Source organism: Saccopteryx leptura, chromosome 6 (assembly GCF_036850995.1).
Source record: "Saccopteryx leptura isolate mSacLep1 chromosome 6, mSacLep1_pri_phased_curated, whole genome shotgun sequence".
Classification (NCBI taxonomy): Eukaryota; Metazoa; Chordata; class Mammalia; order Chiroptera; family Emballonuridae; genus Saccopteryx; species Saccopteryx leptura.
This window is the reverse complement of record NC_089508.1, coordinates 92,225,565-92,243,644: the sequence shown is the minus strand read 5'-3', so window position 1 is coordinate 92,243,644 and position 18,080 is coordinate 92,225,565. Positions and strand designations below refer to the sequence as shown.

The 18,080-nt window shown below is 46.5% G+C and overlaps 1 protein-coding gene across 3 annotated transcripts in view; it reads left to right on the top strand.

Annotated features, from left to right (window-relative positions):
- The first annotated feature begins 4,221 nt into the window (after window positions 1-4,221).
- The window catches only part of SLC7A7 (solute carrier family 7 member 7), a 39,223-nt gene continuing 25,364 nt past the window's right edge, over window positions 4,222-18,080 (top strand). Inside the window, exons 1-3 of one of the 3 annotated variants that reach the window (XM_066342251.1) lie at window positions 4,223-4,399; window positions 7,766-7,869; window positions 9,631-10,170. In XM_066342251.1, the coding sequence (XP_066198348.1) occupies window positions 9,672-10,170 (499 nt within the window). In that variant the 5' untranslated portion in view covers window positions 4,223-4,399; window positions 7,766-7,869; window positions 9,631-9,671. Of the gene's footprint in view, window positions 4,400-7,765; window positions 7,870-9,348; window positions 9,496-9,630; window positions 10,171-18,080 lie in introns of those variants that run through there. The other 2 variants (XM_066342252.1, XM_066342253.1) reach the window with 2 other exon arrangements.

Sequence of the window (18,080 nt, the reverse complement as noted above, 5' to 3'; positions counted from 1 at the left end):
AAAGTGGGGGGAGGAACGGGAATCATCAACTCATAGTAGTTGCTTCTCATATGTGCCTTGACCATGCAAGGCCAGGGTTTAGAACTGGTGACTGAAGCATTCCAGGTCAACACTTTATCCACTGCACCGCCACAGGTCAGCTGTACTTATCCTTAACGGTTTGGTATCCACTCATATTTTTGTCCAGTATGTTTATTCAAATATTCTTCTGTTAGGTCTATATACAGTAACTTTTGTACAAGTGCATTGTTCTGGGAAATTAGGTGCTTTTTAAACCTCTGTGATGAATAATGATGTTCAAGAAAAAGCATAAGTGAAGCTGAGTCTGGGTTCCCAATTCCACCTCATTTTGCATCTTCTTCTCCTTTTTGCATGCTGGTGACCAAATTTTGAGGGAAGTGTTTTATTTCACATTACTTCATTACTCTCCTTCTTAGGACAGCTCAAGATCAAATCACTGTGTGTGTGGGAAGAGATGGCTATAAACCACCCACTCACGCAATACATTGCTTTGCATATTACTTACATAATATATTGTAACTTCTTACTACTTACATAATATATTATAGCTATTCCTTTTATTGACCCATGACTGTCAAATCTCTGATAAATCGGTATTACTTCTGGCTATATATTTTTTGTATACTATATATTTTTTGCCTGACAGTTTTCAGACACACAGCAAGGGAGATTGATGAGAAGCATCAACTCATAGTTGTAGTACCTTAGTTGTTCATTGATTGCCTTCTCATATGTGCCTTGATGTGTTTGTGTGTGTGTGTCTCCAGCTGAGCCAGTGACCCCTTGCTCAAGCCAGAGATGGAGGGGCTTTGAACCTAGGTTCTTAGTGTTCCAGGCCAAGTCTCCATCTACTGTGCCACTGCCTGGTCAGGCTGACTGACAGCTCTGAAGTCTCCCATCCAAGTACTAACCAGGCCTGACCTTGCTTAGCTTCCCAAGGCTGGTGGAGATCCAAAGATCCAGCGATCCAGCGTGATATAGCAGTACACACCCTTGAAGTCTCTTAAGCTGTGTGCTTTTCCACCAGACTGGTTTTGAAGATGGGTGGCTTTGCGTAATCTCTGCAGAGTGGCAGTGTTGGCTTTAAAAAATGCCAAAGCGGGACTGCCTTAAAGGTATATAAAAGGAAACTACAGTATTATTTACAAATTATCTCTTAGCCTTAAAACATGGTGAAGCATTTCCTCAACCATTTTCTTGAACTAGCCCAGCAAATCCCTCTATTGTTGGGTCCCTGCTGCCTCTAAGACTCTTCAAATGAAACGTGCTTTAGTGACACCAACCCGGACATTTTTTGTTAAGTGCTGCCTCCTGGCGGCAGGTCTATTGCCCGACACCTTTCTGGCCGGATGGAGACCACTTTCCTTAATTTGGGATACTGAAGCTGATGCAACAGCTCCCCCGAGGGGGCGGGAGTTGAGAGCCCGGGTTGCGGAGACGCCCTTCCGGGAGACCCCTCCCCTGGTCCCAAGCGGCGCTGCTCCCTCTTCCTACCCTGCAGGGCTTTGCAGCCCAGAGTCCCTCCCAAATCTCGGCCGAGCCTCTCAGGGCTGGAAACAGGGTTGCCTGGGTTTGGGGTTCTCTCCCAGACCCCCGTTGGGCCTCGAGCTGGATTGGGAGGGAGGGAAGAGGAAGCTGAGCGTTCCTGGGGCGGAGGACGGGTTGAAGGGTATCCGCGGTCATTTTGATGTCCCAAAAGCAGGGCAGCTGTGCCTGAGCGAGGAGAGGGCAAGGGAGCGGGTTGTGGGCTCTCTCGGTTCTCGGTCCTCTGCACCCTTCGTCTGCACCCACCATAACCCCCTCTTCTAGCACTCTTGGCCAGGTAGAGGGAACTGAAGGGACTCGGATGGAGTGGGGTCCTGGTCCGCCAAAGCAAAAGCCGATCCAGCGCCCGCAGCCAGACCTGGACATAGGGAAGGACACCGAGCTCTTGTGTCGGTCATTGAGGGCGGGCGGTGGTAGGTTCGGGGTTTGAGTTAGGGCCGGAGTCACGGAACCGGGTCCGAGAGAAAGCGGGAGTTAAAAAGAGAGGCGGGGGAGACGTGGAGGCGCCGGCCCGGGAAAAGTGAAGCTGAGTTGGGGAAAGTGGGAGAAAGGGGCAAAGGTGAAAAGCAGCTAGCCGGCTGGGAGTGCTGTGGAGAAGGGGCGAGGGTCTCCGGGAAGGGCAGAGCTGAGAGCGGCATCCCGGAGCGGGTTCTGGGTCTGGGAAGAGTTCACGCTTAAGTGTTTGCGGTTCCATTCTTCTCGAATCCACCTTCATTTGCCTGAACCTGAGCGGTCGCCTCCCTCTGCGTTCTCCTCTGCCCCCTCACCGCGTGGTGGCCGTTGCACTTTCCTCTGGTTGCATCCAGAGGGGGTCACCCGAGTCTGGGTGAGGGACCCAGCACAGAGTTTTCCGGATCCGGGAAAGCACGTTAGATGAGGGGCTTTTTGTTTTTGTTTTCCCTTTACAGAAACAAAAAGTCCATTTCAAACCATTCTAGGCCTCCCACTAAACTTGAAAATTATACCTTTCCTTCCTTTCAACCTATTACTAACAAAAAGAATAATTCCTTCTAAATACTCCTTGCTTAGGAGCTGGAGCAGCAGCAGCTGCTGCATAGACGGACCTGAAGGGCAAGTTCAAGGACATTCCCAGAGGCCAGCCAGCTGGGAAAGCAGTCTAGTGGGGACAGCATTATTCATTCATTCCTTTAGTCTTCCAGCAAACATTTTTTGACGGTCTACATGTGCCTTGTACTGTGGGTAGGAAGTGCTTGCATTCTAGTGAGGGAGATGGCAATGAACTCGAACTCAGGGTGGTAGCGAGTACTTTGAGGAAAAGTCAAGCATGGTGAAGGGATGGAGAGATCGACAGAGAAAAGCTGCTTCTGTAGAGACTCCTCAGGGTAGCACTCTGATAGGGTGGTGTTTAAGCATAGACCCGAATGGAATGAATGAAAGAATGAACAATATCTCTGGGAAGAATGTTCCAGGCAGAAGGAACAGCGATGGCAAAAGCTCTTAGTTGGGGGCCTGTTTGTACGGCAGCAGCAAGGAGGCCAGTGTGGCTGGAGTGGAGTGGGAGAGCAGGGCCAGAGCTGACCAGCAGCTTTAGACTTCCTAGGTCTTCCCTCATAACTTGGACCTGACCCCAGAGGAGGATTAAGGAGCAGGCCAGCTGGGCAGCAGCCTGGGTCTAAAAGGGCACTAAATTATTCTTGGAGTAATTCAGACATTTGGTGCCAGTGAACTCTGATTTCTGTTTATGTCTCTCGGTGAACTGTAAGTGGGCTCCTCTCCACTGAGAGATCCTTAAAGATCCTTAAGACTGCTTACCTGGACCACCTGTCTCCAGAAAAATTTTGCAACACGCAGGCACAGGTATAAGTTGCACGGTGTAGCCCTGTGACCAGCTTTTACTTGCCTAAAGACAGCAGTCACAACTGGAATTCTGAGAATGCACCATAAACTGTGAAGTGCCACTCCCCGAGAGAGATTTATGCTGTATCTACATTTTAAATTGTTTAATGTGCATACCAAGAAGTTGTCTGCTTCAGAAAATTGTAATTAATTAATTAATTAATTAATGTAAATCGTGTAAGTTATAATTTTGAAGAGAAAGAAAGAGGGTAAGAGTTTTTATTCCCAGAAAATTGTATTTTTCTATTTTTGTTAAATAAACATTCAACAGATATTTAAACAATCCTGGTTTGAAGGGGTGCCGATTCATTTGCCCCGTTCCAGGGCTTACTCAGGCCCCCTTGGCTGGCCCTACTTGGCAACACACTCATCACCTGAATTTTGAGTGGGCTTGCTTAGCGTTTAGGTGTGTGATTGACTCTACCCCACAAGTGACATTCCTTGGCGTGCACTGCCCTACATAGGGGCTGAAATGGCACTGAGATTATAGAGATGGGACTACAGAGGTCCATTGCCCTAACCATGGATCCTATGCCCTGCGCAGGACCAATGACGGTATGAGTGGGAGATGTCTAGGAAATGGAATTAGGGGGAGGAGTTGTAAAGGGCATGAAGAGGGCACGGTAAGTTACTGGGAGAGTTTTGGTACTCAGTAACTGTAGGGCAACAAGGAAGCTGGGGGGGCTGAGGTAGGGAAGAGGAGGAGCCTAGAGGCGGCAGGCGTGGAGGTCCTCAGGGCCCCGGTTCCAGTCCGTCCCTCTGGCCCCTCCCCGCTGCCGCTGCCGGCCAGAGTCACACATATGTTTTCCTGTTTTCCATTTCGGTCCGTCACCCTCTGCCTTTTCTGCTCCTCAGAGTCAACAGCTGCTGCAGCTCCAGCCATACCCTGGTGCCTCTTCCTAGCACCTTTCCCTTCCCCACCCCCAGCGTGCTGGTAGCCCCTCCTCCTCGCACCTGCCCAAAGGTCACGGGACAGGTAAGAGGAGGGAGCCGGGGAACAATGGGTGAGAAGGGAAGTGAAGGAGGAGGATAGAGTGAGAGTCCTAAAGATTGACTGAATGAAGGAGACTCAAGAGCCTCTTGTTTCCGCGTCTCAGCCCAGACCCTCCCTGGGCAGAGAGAGCCCTCTGTCCAGAGACTTTAGCCATACATTTAGGGAAGCCCTTGCCACAGGGATAAATAATTTCTTGTTCACTTTTTTTTTAGGGGACTGGCGTAACCATAGTGGAATATAGAAAAACAAATGGAGAACTAGGAGGGAGGAGCTGAGCTTCCAGTTTGGGATGATGGGGCAATCTAGCTGTACCAGAGTATATCTGTTTTCTATTTCTGTTGTTAGGGGAGGCAGCACAGAGCAGTTGGAGCTAGGAAGGCAGGACATGGGATCTCTGGGGGGAAAAGTATCTGCTCCCTGTGTACATTTGGCTCCCTGTACTTGACTGTTGAGCCAAGACCCTGAACTGTGTGCTGGTTCCTGGAGGAAGGATGTTTTGGTGTTGCCATTCATGGGTGGGGTCAGGGCAAGGGGCTCCACTGCCTGCTGTGCCTGCATTGCCTGGACCCCTGAATCCGAATCGTCTCCCACGGGCTGTAGGATGAGTGTCTTGTCCTGTAATCTCTACCCTGTCCTGAATGCACTTCAGACAGGGGAAGAAGACAAGGGCTGCTGCATATCAGGAACACTGTTATTTCATGGGGCTCCAGACTCTGCAAAGCCTGGTGTGGAAGCGACCTTCAGGAGAGGTCCTGCTGGTGTCAGGCTGCCTATCTGGTAGAAGTATTGCCCGATGAACCAGATCTCAGGAGGATTGTGAGCTGCCCAAGGCGGTGCCTTTCTGCTACGGCACTTGTGCTAAGCAGTGGTTGAGAAAAGAGGGGGCATATTTTTTTGTGAAGGGCAGCCACCCCAATCCAATTTGTGTGGGAGAGTGAATGGTAGTCTAGGAAGGAGGTTCTACTCCTAGTGTTCCTGGTGAGACCGCTAGGGTATGCTGTTTGCTGGAGTGTGGGTTTCTTTCTCAAGATTCCAAGAGGAGGACTTCACTTTTCAGATGCCACTAGCCACACACTAGACACACTTCTCTCCCCACTTTCCCTCCTGCTCTCTCCTTTCTTTGTCCCTTCTTCATTCTTTTTTTTTTTTAAAACGTTCTGTTAGGACACATGCCAACCCCTTAATGCCAGTGAATTTGGTCTTAAATGGGCAGGCATGATGATGTATTTGTGTGCCTTCCTTGCTTTAGAAGTGGGTGCCCTAGCAATTGCAGTGCTGCCAAGAGGGCTGTAGTCGCCTGCGAAGAAATGAGAAAGGGGAGTAGCAGCCAGGAAGGGGATGGATAGGCTTTGTTGGAAGGTCTAGGCTGCAGGCTGAAGGAGGGCAGAGGCTTTCTTTTAATCCAATCATACCCTCCCCCAGATAATTCATTAGGGAGCCATCTGAAGTGCGTTCTTGTCTGGGGCAGGCCTAGAGGCTGGGCAGGTAGGAGGGGTTGGGGAGGTTGGGGAGTTAGTACTGAGCCAGTCGAGAGCTTGGGCTCTATTGGCTAGCCTGCCCTCATTAGTTTGGCACCCTGACATGGGACTCAGTGCCTGCCTTAAGGGGCTGCAGGGTGGATTAAATAAGATAAGGCCTAGAGGTGCTTAGCAGTGTGTCTGACCCTGGTAAATGTTCAATAAATGACAGCTTTTATTATAGGAATATTTAGGGGATACCTGGGATAAAAGGACAGTCTCCTCTGGATTGATTTGTGGACATTAGATGTGTCCAAACCTGTAGAGAATTTTTATAAGTGTTTATTTGAGCCAAACTGACAACATATGCTGGAGAGGCAAGATCTCAAATGCTCCCTAGAATAATAGTTTTATAGTTTCTTTTATGCATTTGAAATTAAGGAGGGAATGTAAGGAAGATTATTGAAAGTGGGAAAAAAAGCAAGGTGGGGATAGGATTACAGGTTAAGTTTATGTGCTCTCTTGAGGGTGGTCAAGTCTTAGAAGAAGGGCCTTGAAAGTGTGCTAATATACTAGAAGGAGAGGGCATTTCAAAGGTATGCTGACCTAGATGTACAGAATCAACGAACAGGGCTTGCTTAAGCCAAAGATAAGCCTTTTCGTAAAGAAGTTATATGCCAGAGGCGTGACTTGCCTCATTAGGAATTATGATTAAGTTACCCTGTGAGATTGCTTCCCATAAAGCCCCTTTTTTCATTCACAGATTTCAGACATTTGTGAGGGTGGCTTGGGAGAAGCATGATCTCTGGGAAGGCTAACATCTGGATCCCTCGCTTGGTTTACAAAAAAGTTTGAGGAGCTAGGATGGGAGGGTGGAGGGTGAAGATAAGGCCCTCCCGAGATGTTTAGATCTTTATTCTCTGGTTGTAGAATAACCAAAGAGGGTTGTTTTAAAAAGTTGTGAAAAGGAACAGGTAGTTGGATTTCAGAATAAATAGAGTGCATTTCTTTTGGCAAAATCGACCTAAAATACTAGATTTAAGTAGACTATAAAGGTTGAATCTATAATTTCCAAAAAATATTCAATTTTTGTTGTTGTTCTTGTTCTGGGCCTGTATGATCAGGGTAGCTCAGTGAAATCTTATTCCCCCATATTTTTAGGAAATTGAAGTAAACTTGTATTTGGGGAAGGTGTTTATAAGAATTTTACTTACTCAGAGATAAAATCCTGGTGTATTTTCTTAAGGATGAAAGGGCATGTGAGGGGGTAGATAGAGGTGGGCAGGCAGCCAGAGGTTTGACTTGAATTTCTTTACTTTGTTTCCTTGGAAGTAGCTTGAGGCTCAGTCTTGGAATAATGGGCCAAGTTTAGGGGCAGCCAGCCCTCAGTCTGAGTGGGGAAGTGTGCAGAGTTCTTCTGTTAGGACGGCCAGTCACGAGGTATAGGGGTTGCACTCACACTTCCTCTAATCTCAGTTTGTGAACAAGCCTTTGTGTCATGTTGTGCAATCCCCTGCCTTTCTTGTTTGGGATGAGAGAAGTGGGCTAGGGTGGGGCCTGGAGGACTAGGACAGAGGGCTGTGCATTCTTTCTCAGCCACTGCCCGGTCCTCATCAGGCCTAATTTGCTAGGAGACAATTTCCCCAGAGCATCAGAGAGGAGCCCAGCTGACAGTCCTTTCTTCTGTCTCCTGTCAAAGGAGATCAGTGAAGGAGTGCCTTCTTATCTCAGAAAGTGCTGAGCCCAGAGCTCCTAGCTGCTCTTTTTTGCAGAGGTGAGGGGCCAGTGAACCTTGGACCCAGACAATTGCTTAATATTCCTCTCCCCCGCCCTCACCCTCTCCACCCTTCTTGACTTCTTGATTTGACTTAACTCCATATGCACTTGCCAGGCCATTCCTTTCACTGCTGGTGGAGAAGGAGGAGGAGTCAAAGCACAGCTTCTGACATCCACTTGCTGCCGCTGCTGCAGGAAACTGCTTATACCTCTGGCCAGGTAGAAAGTGCTTCCCACTCTCTCCTTCAGCCCCACTCACTTTCCCCCAACCCCCTTTGCTACTGTGCAGTGTCCAATCACTTCTGTCCAGTGCCTCTAGCCCTAGTAGTGTCTCTCCACTTGCTTGGCCAACCTCGCCGGTCTTTCTCTCAGCTATCTCCTGCTCTCTGGTGCACAACATCAGCTGCCTCGCTTCAGCTGTTTCCTGGCCTTGGCTTTCAGGGCTGTATCTCCAGAAACAACTCCTGGGTGGGGAGCGGTCATCAGCTGACTCCAATCACTTCTGGGTTGGGCTGTACATTAGGATCAGCCTTGTCTCATTCATACTATTTGGGTGATGCAGCTATGCTGATGTAGGGGATTCGAGGGCAGGGAATCTGGAATACTAGGGACTGGGAAAGGTATCTCGGTAAAGAAAAACAAGGAAGCCCCGGCCGGACAGCTCGGTTGGTTAGAGCAGTGGTCCCCAACCTTTTTTGGGCCACGGACCGGTTTAATGTCAGAAAATATTTTCATGGACCAGCCTTTAGGGTGGGACGGATAAATGCACAAAATAAAATTATGCGACCATCGTTAAAAACTGTGGTATTTTTAAATATAATTGTCGAACTTACGAGACAAGCATCAAGAGTGAGTCTTAGATGGATGTAACAGAGGGAATCTGGTCATTTTTTAAAAACAAAACATCGTTCAGACTTAAATATAAATAAAATGGAAATAATGTAAGTAATTTATTCTTTCACTGTGGACCAGTACCAAATGACCCACAGACCCGTGCCGGTCCACGGCCTGGGGCTTGGGGACCTCTGGGTTAGAGCATAGTCCTGAAGCACAGAGGTTGCCAGTTTGATCCTGGTCAGGTACAGGAACAGATGGGAGTTTCTGTCTCTCTCACGCTCTCTCCCTTCCTCTCTCTAAAATCAATAATATATATATATATATATATTTTTTTTTTTTAAAAAAAGAAGAAAAGCAAGGAAAATGGGAGAATAGCCTGTCTACTCTCAGGGTGGGGTGAGGCTGCTGGGGCTTTGCCAGGGTTGAAGGTTTCACCTAAGCAGGAGGATGGTTGTGGGTTTCTAGCAAGAAATCTATGAAGCCTTTTGGCCTGTCAGAGCTAGTCTTTGGGGGAAAAGAGCAGTGTTGTGGGGAGAACCCACAGATTAATTTGCTGCAAGATTGGTTCCTCATATCGCATCTCAGCACAGGTGACAGGTAAGCCTGACATTGGACAGAAGACAGGCAGTTTGAGGTATGGCTGAAAAGCGATGGCTCAAATCATTATGGTTACACATGGAAACTGCTGGATGATTACCCTAAGTCCTATCTCTTATCACAGCATGCTCAGATAGAACCAGGATTTAGTGTTCTATTTTGTAAATCAAGTAGGCAGCACCACTGTTAGGCCATCCTAACAGAAGAACTCTGCACACTTCCCCACTCAGACTGAGGGCTGGCTGCCCCTAAACTTGGCCCATTACCCCAAGGCTGAGCCTCAAACTACTTCCAAGGAAACAAAGTGAAGAAATGAGAGACAGATGTTTTCTCTCTGCAGAATGAGTGCCTTTTCTTAAAAATTTAAGTTGGAGTTGTTTCGATGAGCCAGAGCCAGCACGAGAAGAGGAGGTTAATGGGAGATGGGAGGCAAGAGAGAGGTCTCTGCCATGGTGGGTGGGGTGGGTTGCCCCTATTGGCCCCTACTGAGGAGTATAGTATGGAATTGCCAACCACCTGATACGTATCTTCATCGTTCTTCCTTAGGGGGCAATGCCAGGAAGTTGGTGAAGTTTTTCTTCTCCGCCATGGTTGACGGCACTAAGTATGAAGTGGCCTCCCAGCACGTGGGGGATGCTTCCCCTTGGGAGGAGGAGGCCTGCCCAGGGCCCGAACAGGTGAAGCTGAAGAAGGAGATCTCATTGCTGAATGGCGTGTCCCTGATTGTGGGGAACATGATTGGCTCGGGCATTTTTGTGTCTCCAAAGGGTGTGCTCAAGTATAGTGCCTCCTTTGGTTTTTCCCTGGTCATCTGGGCTATTGGGGGCCTCTTCTCTGTCTTTGGGGCCCTTTGTTATGCGGAACTGGGCACCACCATTAAGAAGTCTGGGGCCAGCTACGCCTACATCCTTGAGGCCTTCGGGGAATTCCTGGCCTTCATCCGACTCTGGACCTCCCTCCTCATCATCGAGCCTACCAGCCAGGCCATTATCGCCATCACCTTTGCCAACTACATGGTGCAGCCCATCTTCCCGACCTGCTATACCCCCTATGCTGCTGGCCGCCTGCTGGCTGCTGCCTGCATCTGTAAGTGGGGCTGGGGCAGGGGGTGTTGGGTGGAGCGCGAGGGCAGAGGCCTGAAAGTGAGTGCAGTCAGCCAGGAAGAAGGAGATCGGGAGAAATGCATGCTTCTGCAAATGCTTTTTAAAATTTTTATTATTATTTAAAATTTTTATTTATTTATTTTTGAGAGAGAAGGAGAAAGAAAAAGCATCAATTTATTGTTCCACCAATTCTGTTGTTTACTTCTTTTGTTGTTGTTTGCTTTTTGTTGTTCCACCCATTCTTGCACCCATTGGTTGATCCCTGTTCAAGCCCTGACCAGGGATTGAACTCGAAACCTTGGCGTATCAAGATGATGCTCTAACCAACTTGAGCTGCCTGGCTAGGGCTGCTTTTATTTAAAAAAAATAAATAAATGTATGTTTTGTGTAAAAATTCAAACAGTACCAAAGTGTAAAAAACCACCAATTTACCTTTTGCCTGACTTTCTGTGGTGAGCACCACAGGAAGTTTGTGTGTGATCTTCCTGTTTTTTTCCTTGCTCCTTTAAGAGATGTAGTTCTAAGATTTATAAAAAATGGAATCATAGTCCACATATAATTCTACAGTTTGCTTTTCCCTCAGACTTTGTCAGTGACATTCTTTTCTATTTACAGATCTGCTTTTTAAAAAATGCTTCATGTTATTCCATATTAATTTTAGGAATGTTGTATATTTAACTAATCAGTCCTCTGTTAATGGCCATCTAAGTTGGTTCCAGTTTTTCCAATCTTAGATAATGCTTCTGTGAATATTTTTTTGCAGAGGCATGAGTTTTGCTGTTGGCTAGATTCTTTTTTTTTTTTTTTTTTTTATATTTTCTGAAGCTGGAAACGGGGAGAGACAGTCAGACAGACTCCCGCATGTGCCCGACCGGGATCCACCCGGCACGCCCACCAAGGGGCGACGCTCTACCGCGACCAGAGCCACTCTAGCGCCTGGGGCAGAGGCCAAGGAGCCATCCCCAGCGCCCGGGCCATTTTTGCTCCAATGGAGCCTTGGCTGCGGGAGGGGAAGAGAGAGACAGAGAGGAAGGAGGAGGATGGGTGGAGAAGCAAATGGGTGCCTCTCCTATGTGCCCTGGCCAGAAATCGAACCTGGATCCCCCGCACGCCAGGCCAACGCTCTACCGCTGAGCCAACCGGCCAGGGCCTTGGCTAGATTCTTAAAACTGTTACCGATGGTCTGGCAGGTTGACTTAGTGGTGAAATTAATGTTAGGATTTGTTGGTCTTAGGGTCCTCTCATGTGTTGGTGTGTAGTCACATATCTTGTGTAGAGCAAGAATTATTCCATCTAAGTAAAATTCCTAAGATAGCTGCATCCCTTTAAACACCAGAATGCTTTTATTTCAACCATCTTTATTGAAATCTCTTTAAAAAAATCACATGTCTGCTTGCCTCAATAACTTGACATTTCTTATGTTGACTGGGGTTACCATTGCACGTCTCAGTTCTTGAATGGTTTGAGGCCTTCCCAGGACAGCAGGGTCAGGATGGATGTTTGCTTCTTCAGTGGCCTCAGACTGCTGGCCTGACTTTTCAGTTCATGAGTTTTTATTCTTTTCTGATTTTGGTCTGTGTCCTCTCTGACAGCTGTCATTCCTTTATTCTGGCATTGTGGCTACCTGCATAGGTCACCCTTTGTTAATTTTCTGCTTCTAATTTTGGAATAGAGGTGTACTTAAACTGTTATACACCCATGTACACACACATGTACACGCTTGTACAAATACACGCAAAGTAGCCACAGTTATGATTAGTTCATGGAGCTCCTCAGTGAGTAGAAGACGGAGCTTTGTGCACAGATTTATGACATATATTTGAGACAACTCTGGTAGAGTGAAAAGTGCACCAGCCTTGTGTTTGAGGCAGGGCTCCATGACTGTGTGACCTTAGGCATGGTGCAGTGACTGTTTACTTCCAGGGTATTGTAAGAACATAATCAGATTCAGTGAAAACCATAAATCATGACTCAAATGTAAGATAATAATTATTATATTTAAAAGTACTATATCTCTTGGCTGCTTAAAGGACTTTGTTCTATCCCTAATTACTTCAGAGGCATATAGATTTCTGAGAGAAGGTTCAGAAGGACAACCAAGATTGTAAGAATTTAGGGACATATGAATCATGAGTTTCTTCCTTCAGCTATTGTTTAATGAGCACCCAGGACAAGTCAGATGTTAAGACCTCTGAGAACATTCTGTCCAGATACAACCTATGCAGTGATTAAATAAATATCTTTATTTAACCATAACCATTCAGGAGAAAACCAAGAAGTAGTCCAGGATACAGACACAGTAACAAATAATTGTTATGCAAGATAGTAGGTGTGGTGATAAAAACCTCATTGAACAAGCAGGATGACTTTCTTCTTGCGGGGAGGAGAGATAAAAGAAGATGCCACAGAGAGCACAGTGTCTGAACTGAATTTTAAAAAGATACAGAGCTGTCTTCTGGGACATTTTTCATAGGGGTAACTGCACATAAAAAGGTGTATAGGTGCCAAAAGGTACCGCCTGTTCAGAGAATTGCAGGCAGTAGATAGCTGGAATGTGGGGCAAGAGACAGGGGTGGAGGTGGAGACTGAAATGCAGCTCAGAGTCAGCACAAGGAGGGTTTTATATAGTGCCTGAACAGATTAGACTTTATTTGAAAAATAGGGGACAGGTATTGAGTTTAAGTGGGAAAGTGAAATCAGATTTGCTCGGAAGAACTCTGGTGGGCACGTGAAGAGTGCTTTTGGAAAGAGAGGTAGAAGGTAAGGAGACTGACTGGTCAGGGAGCTGAAACCTGAGTCCATGTGAAGTGTGGTGAAGGCCTGCCCTCCGCGCAGGGTCTTTGGAACTGAGATAAAGGGGTAGATACGGAAATAGTTATGAGGAGGAATATCTAGGACTTCTGGACGTGGGGGTGTACCTGAGCTCTCTGAGGTGATGCCAAGGATACAAGCTTGGACAGATGGAAGGTGATGAGGCTGCCATCTGAAATAGGGAAGGAGGTGATGAAGTGTAGAGGGAGCATTTGAGACTTCCGCTGGGATGCTCATGAGGCCCTTCCATGAGCAGTGCCTTCCTTGGGTCATCCTGATCCAGGGTTGATCATTTTCTCACCAACTGAGTCTCATCCAAAAGAGAGGCTGATGTCTATAAACGGTAGTGTTTATTAATGTACAATGGTGAGCATACATGTGTGATTTTCAAATGCCAGGAGGCTTGTGTTCACTATCAAGGCAACCCCTTCCTAATACCATAGTCACTAGGAAACCAGTATAGTCACTGGGGAATTGCTTGCAGGGCCTGGAGTGAGAATGAAGAAAGGATGTTTTGACTATTGGGAAACAGTTTACTGATTGTGGTGGGGTTTATAAAACATGGAGTTGAAAGAAAGAGTCCTGCTGTAGGGAACTCATGGTGTGGTGGAGACTGGCAAAATAGTCAATTAAACATCGTGTATTTGGTAAGTGCTAGGAGTGGGGTGGCATGTTGCTTATTCAGGAGATGATGTCTGCACCTGACACTGAAGGATGGAAAGGAGTCAGGGGTGGGTGAAGCACTCACTTAGCATGACCTCCCAGGCCCACTTCACCTGACTTCTTTGACTCATCTCAGATCTCTTGTCCTTACCTTCTCTGCTCAGACTCTACTTTTTGTTTTGCTTTTACTTCAGTTTGCCTGGCTTGTACCTGCTTTAGGTGTTTGGACATCAGGGAATGATTATTGTTCCTTCTGCTGGGAAATTTCTTTCCCTAGATGTCCTCAGAGCTTATTGCCTCACTCCATTCATATCTTTACACAAATAGTACCTTACCAGAGACCTATTCTATTTAAAGCAGTGGCTCTCAGTCTCCCATCTGTTTTTTTTAATAGCACTCATCACCTCCTGACATATTACTTGTTTATTGTCTGTCTTTCCCTCTTGAATGTAAATGTCACGAAAGTAGGGACTTTGCTTTGCTCACTGCTGAATCTCCGGCACCTAGAACAGTGCCTGTTGTCTGCTCAGTACTCAGTAAATATCTGTTAAATGAAGAAGGGGCAAAGATAGTCTAGATACAGTGAAAGGCAATGAAAAGGCACAAAAGTGAGAAAAAGTATGGGGTGCCGGGTGTGTGGGGGATTGTGAGATGCGAGGAAACAAGGGTAGGCCAGGGGCTAGAGCATGAGGCCAACCTTCCTAGGGGGTTGAAATTCAATTTTAAAGCATGGGAGGAGCCATTGAAGGGTTCTAAGCAGGGGAGCAGTGTAGGTGGGTGGGACTTAAGAGTCCGGCCAGAGGCAGAGACAATGAGTAGGAAGCTCTCCTTGCAATCCAGGCAGGAAATGACAAAAGCCTGAACTAGGGCAACGGCAATGGGGGTACAGCTTATTCAGGAGATGGTGTCTTCAGGAAAGGACATATGAAAGAATGATTTAGAATGTATAATAAGTACAACCAATGACACTTACTAGGGAGTCGGGTGTAAGAAAGAGGTAGGTGACCTCCACCAGCCTGTGAGTTCTGTGCCGCAGGGGCCGAGCCTGAGATTTATGTGTAGGGTAGTAGGCCAATGTGCCCATTTGGAGCTCAAGAAACGGATGGGGCTGGAGACTGAGCATTCACCAGATAGTCATGAAGCACTTCCACTCTCCCAGCACTGATCATTGTCTTTATGGAGCAGTTGTGTGTGCATGCATGTGTGTGCATGTGTTTACGTTGGTGGAGGGCTAGGATAAACAACCCAACACAAGATTACAATGGCTTATAATGAGTATTGTGATTTTTTTTTTATATTTTTAACAAAATTTATTCATTTTCAGAGAGAGGAGAAAGAGAGAGAATGGGAGGAGGAGCAGGAAGCATCAACTCCCATATGTGCCTTGACCAGGCAAGCCCAGGGTTTTGAACCAGGGATCTCAGCATTCCAGGTCGACGCTTTATCCACTGTGCCATCACAGAACACCCTGAGTGCTATGATTTGTGAGGTACAAGGAACCATAGGAGAAGACCTGAAATAGCCTAGGAGTTTAGAAACTCTCCATAATCAAGAGTAACCCTGGTCAGCCTTGACCAGGTTGGTAGCGCAGTGGATAGAGCATCAAACTGGGATGCAGAGGACCCAGGTTTGAGACTCCGAGGTCGCCAGCTTGAGCACGGGCTCATCTGGTTTGTGCAAAGCTCACCAGCTTGAACCCAAGGTCTCTGGCTCAAACAAGGGGTTACTCGGTTTGCTGTAGCCCCACGGTCAAGGCACATATGAGAAAGCAATCAATGAACAACTAAAGTGCCACAATGAAAAACTGATGATTAATGCTTCTCATCTCTGCATTCCTGTCTGTCTGTCCCTATCTATCCCTGTCTCTGACTCTTGCTCTGTGTCTGTAAAAAAAAAAAGAAAAAAAAGAAAAAAAAAGAGTAGCCCTGGTCAGATGGTTCCATTGGTTAGAGCGACATCTGATATGCAGAGGTTGCAGGGTCAATCCCGGGTCAGGGCACATGCAAGAACAGATAGATGTTTCTGTCTCTCTTTCTCTCCTTTCTCTTTCTAAAATTCAAAAAATACGTAAAAAAAAAAATTAAGAATAGAGAGGGAAGAGGAGCATCTCAGATGGCAAGAACAAAATGTATGAAGACTTATAGACAACAAAGAAGGACATGTTAAGACACTGAAAGGAGTTCAGGGTGGTCCACAGTATTAAGTTTAAGGTAAGAAATGTTGAGAGTTGGATTGCCCAGATAGATGGAGGTCATAGGAGAGGTTGTTTAGGGCTTTTATAAATCATGTGAAACTTAGTGGCTTAGAACAATAGTCATTTTATTCTTATCTTTGTGGTTTCTGGGACTCGGGAATTTGGGAAGACCTACATGGGGCATTTCTGGCTCAGCGTCTCATGTGGTTGTAGTCACATGGTGTGGTGGCAGGAGCTGGAACAGGGCTGCTGAAGATGGGGACTAGCTGGGCATCTTTTTCTCTTCAAGTGTGTCAGGGCCTTTCATGTGGTCTCTCTGTATGGACTATGTTGAGCTTCCTCACATAATGTTAACCTCAGAGCAATCAGCTGAAGGCTTCAAGAATGAGTGTCCCAGCAAGCCAAGTGGAAGCTGTGTTGCCTTTTATAACCTAGCCTCTGAAGTCACAAGGTGTCACTTCTTTTGTACTCTAGAGGTTAAAAGAGTCACAGACTACTATCCAGTTTCAGGAGGCACAGGCTTGATGCAGTGTCATAGTCACATTATATGAAAAGCATGTGGGGTGGGAGATATTGTTGAGACATCTTTGGAAAATATAATGTATCGCAAGAACCACATTAAGGAGTTTGGTGGACTTTCTCCTAAGGCAGTGATTTTCAACTGATGTGATCTGGCATACAGGTGTGCTGTATTTTTTTAAATGTTTATTTTATTTTATTTTATTTATTTAGCGAAAGAAAGAGGGGGGGGGGGCCAGACAGGGCCAGACAGGAAGGGAGAGAGATGAGAAGCATAAACTCATAGATGAGGCACTTTAGTTGTTCATTGATTGCTTCTCATATGTACCTTGACTATAGGGCTCCAGCCAAACCAGTGACCCTTGGGCTCAAGTCAGCGACCATGGAATCATGTTGATGATCCCTCTCTCAAGCTGGTGACCCCACACTCAAGCCAGATGAACCTGTGCTCAAGCTGGCTACTTCAGGGTTTTGAACCTGAGACCTCAGTGTCTCAGGTCGATGCTCTGTCCTCTGCGCCACCACCGGTCAGATGGCCGTGGAGTTCTATTACTCAGTCTACCCTCTGTAGATCACAGTTGATGGGAAAGACAGTTACGTAAATTATTCTAATGCAGTGTGGTTAAATGTGGGGGATGTGGGAGCCCAGAGGAGGGGTCTACAGAGCCAAAGGTCCCCTATCTGGAGGAACTGTTAAATGAGATAGGGAAGGGAAGGAATGTCACTTGGAATTGACAAACAGGAGGTAAAGGGAAACTGTCAGTCTTTCCAGTGGAGTGGTAGAGTGGATGTAAGACAAGGGAAGGTCAGGGAGTAGAGATTAGATATACTTTCCAGAAAACTGTCTCTGAAGGCGGGAAGGGTGGTGGATAGAGGGAGGGACCAAGGTGGAGGGAAGAGTTTATGGGAAAGACTTAAACCTGCTTTAGCTGGGTGTGTGGGCATATTTCTGGAAAAGTTGGATGAGATATCCTTACTCTACAATAAGGTCTTCTCTGTGGGTGGAATGTTTGAGTGCCCTGAGCCAGCATTTCTCTCCTGTGAACAGTGCAGAGGATACCTTCATCCCTTTGGGAGGCAGCGAGCATGGTGGTTAAGAGTGTGGAATCAGGCAGGTTAAATTTATTAGCCTCCGTTTCCTCATTTCTAGAATGAGGTCTCTATCTCATAGAGACATGATCTACCTTTCTGCCATACTTTCATCCTATACTATTCAGATGGTGACAGTTTCCAGAGAGCTTTGTTTGGTTTCTGTTCTTGTCAGAGTGGCTTACTGTCCCTATAGGTACAATCTTCCTTTAGAACTGCTGTAGCTCTAGATAGGCTAGCACTGCTAGTACACCTTAAATTCTTCTTCTTCTTCTTTTTAGATTTGTATTTATTTATTTTAGAGAGGAGAAGAGAGAGAGAGAGAGAGAGAGAGAGAGAAGGGGGGAAGAGCAAGAAGCATCAACTCCCATATGTGCCTTGACCAGGCAAGCCTAGGGTTTTGAGCCGCCGACTTCAGTGTTCCAGGTCAATGCTTTTCCACTGCACCACCACAGGTCAGGCCTAGACCTTGAACTAATTTACCAATTATTGCTTAGGTCAGTGTTTTTCAACCTTTTTCATCTCATGGCACACATAAACTAATTTTTAAGATTCTGCGGCAACCAAAAAATATGTTTTTTGCTGATCTGACAAAAAAATAGGTATAAGTTTGATTC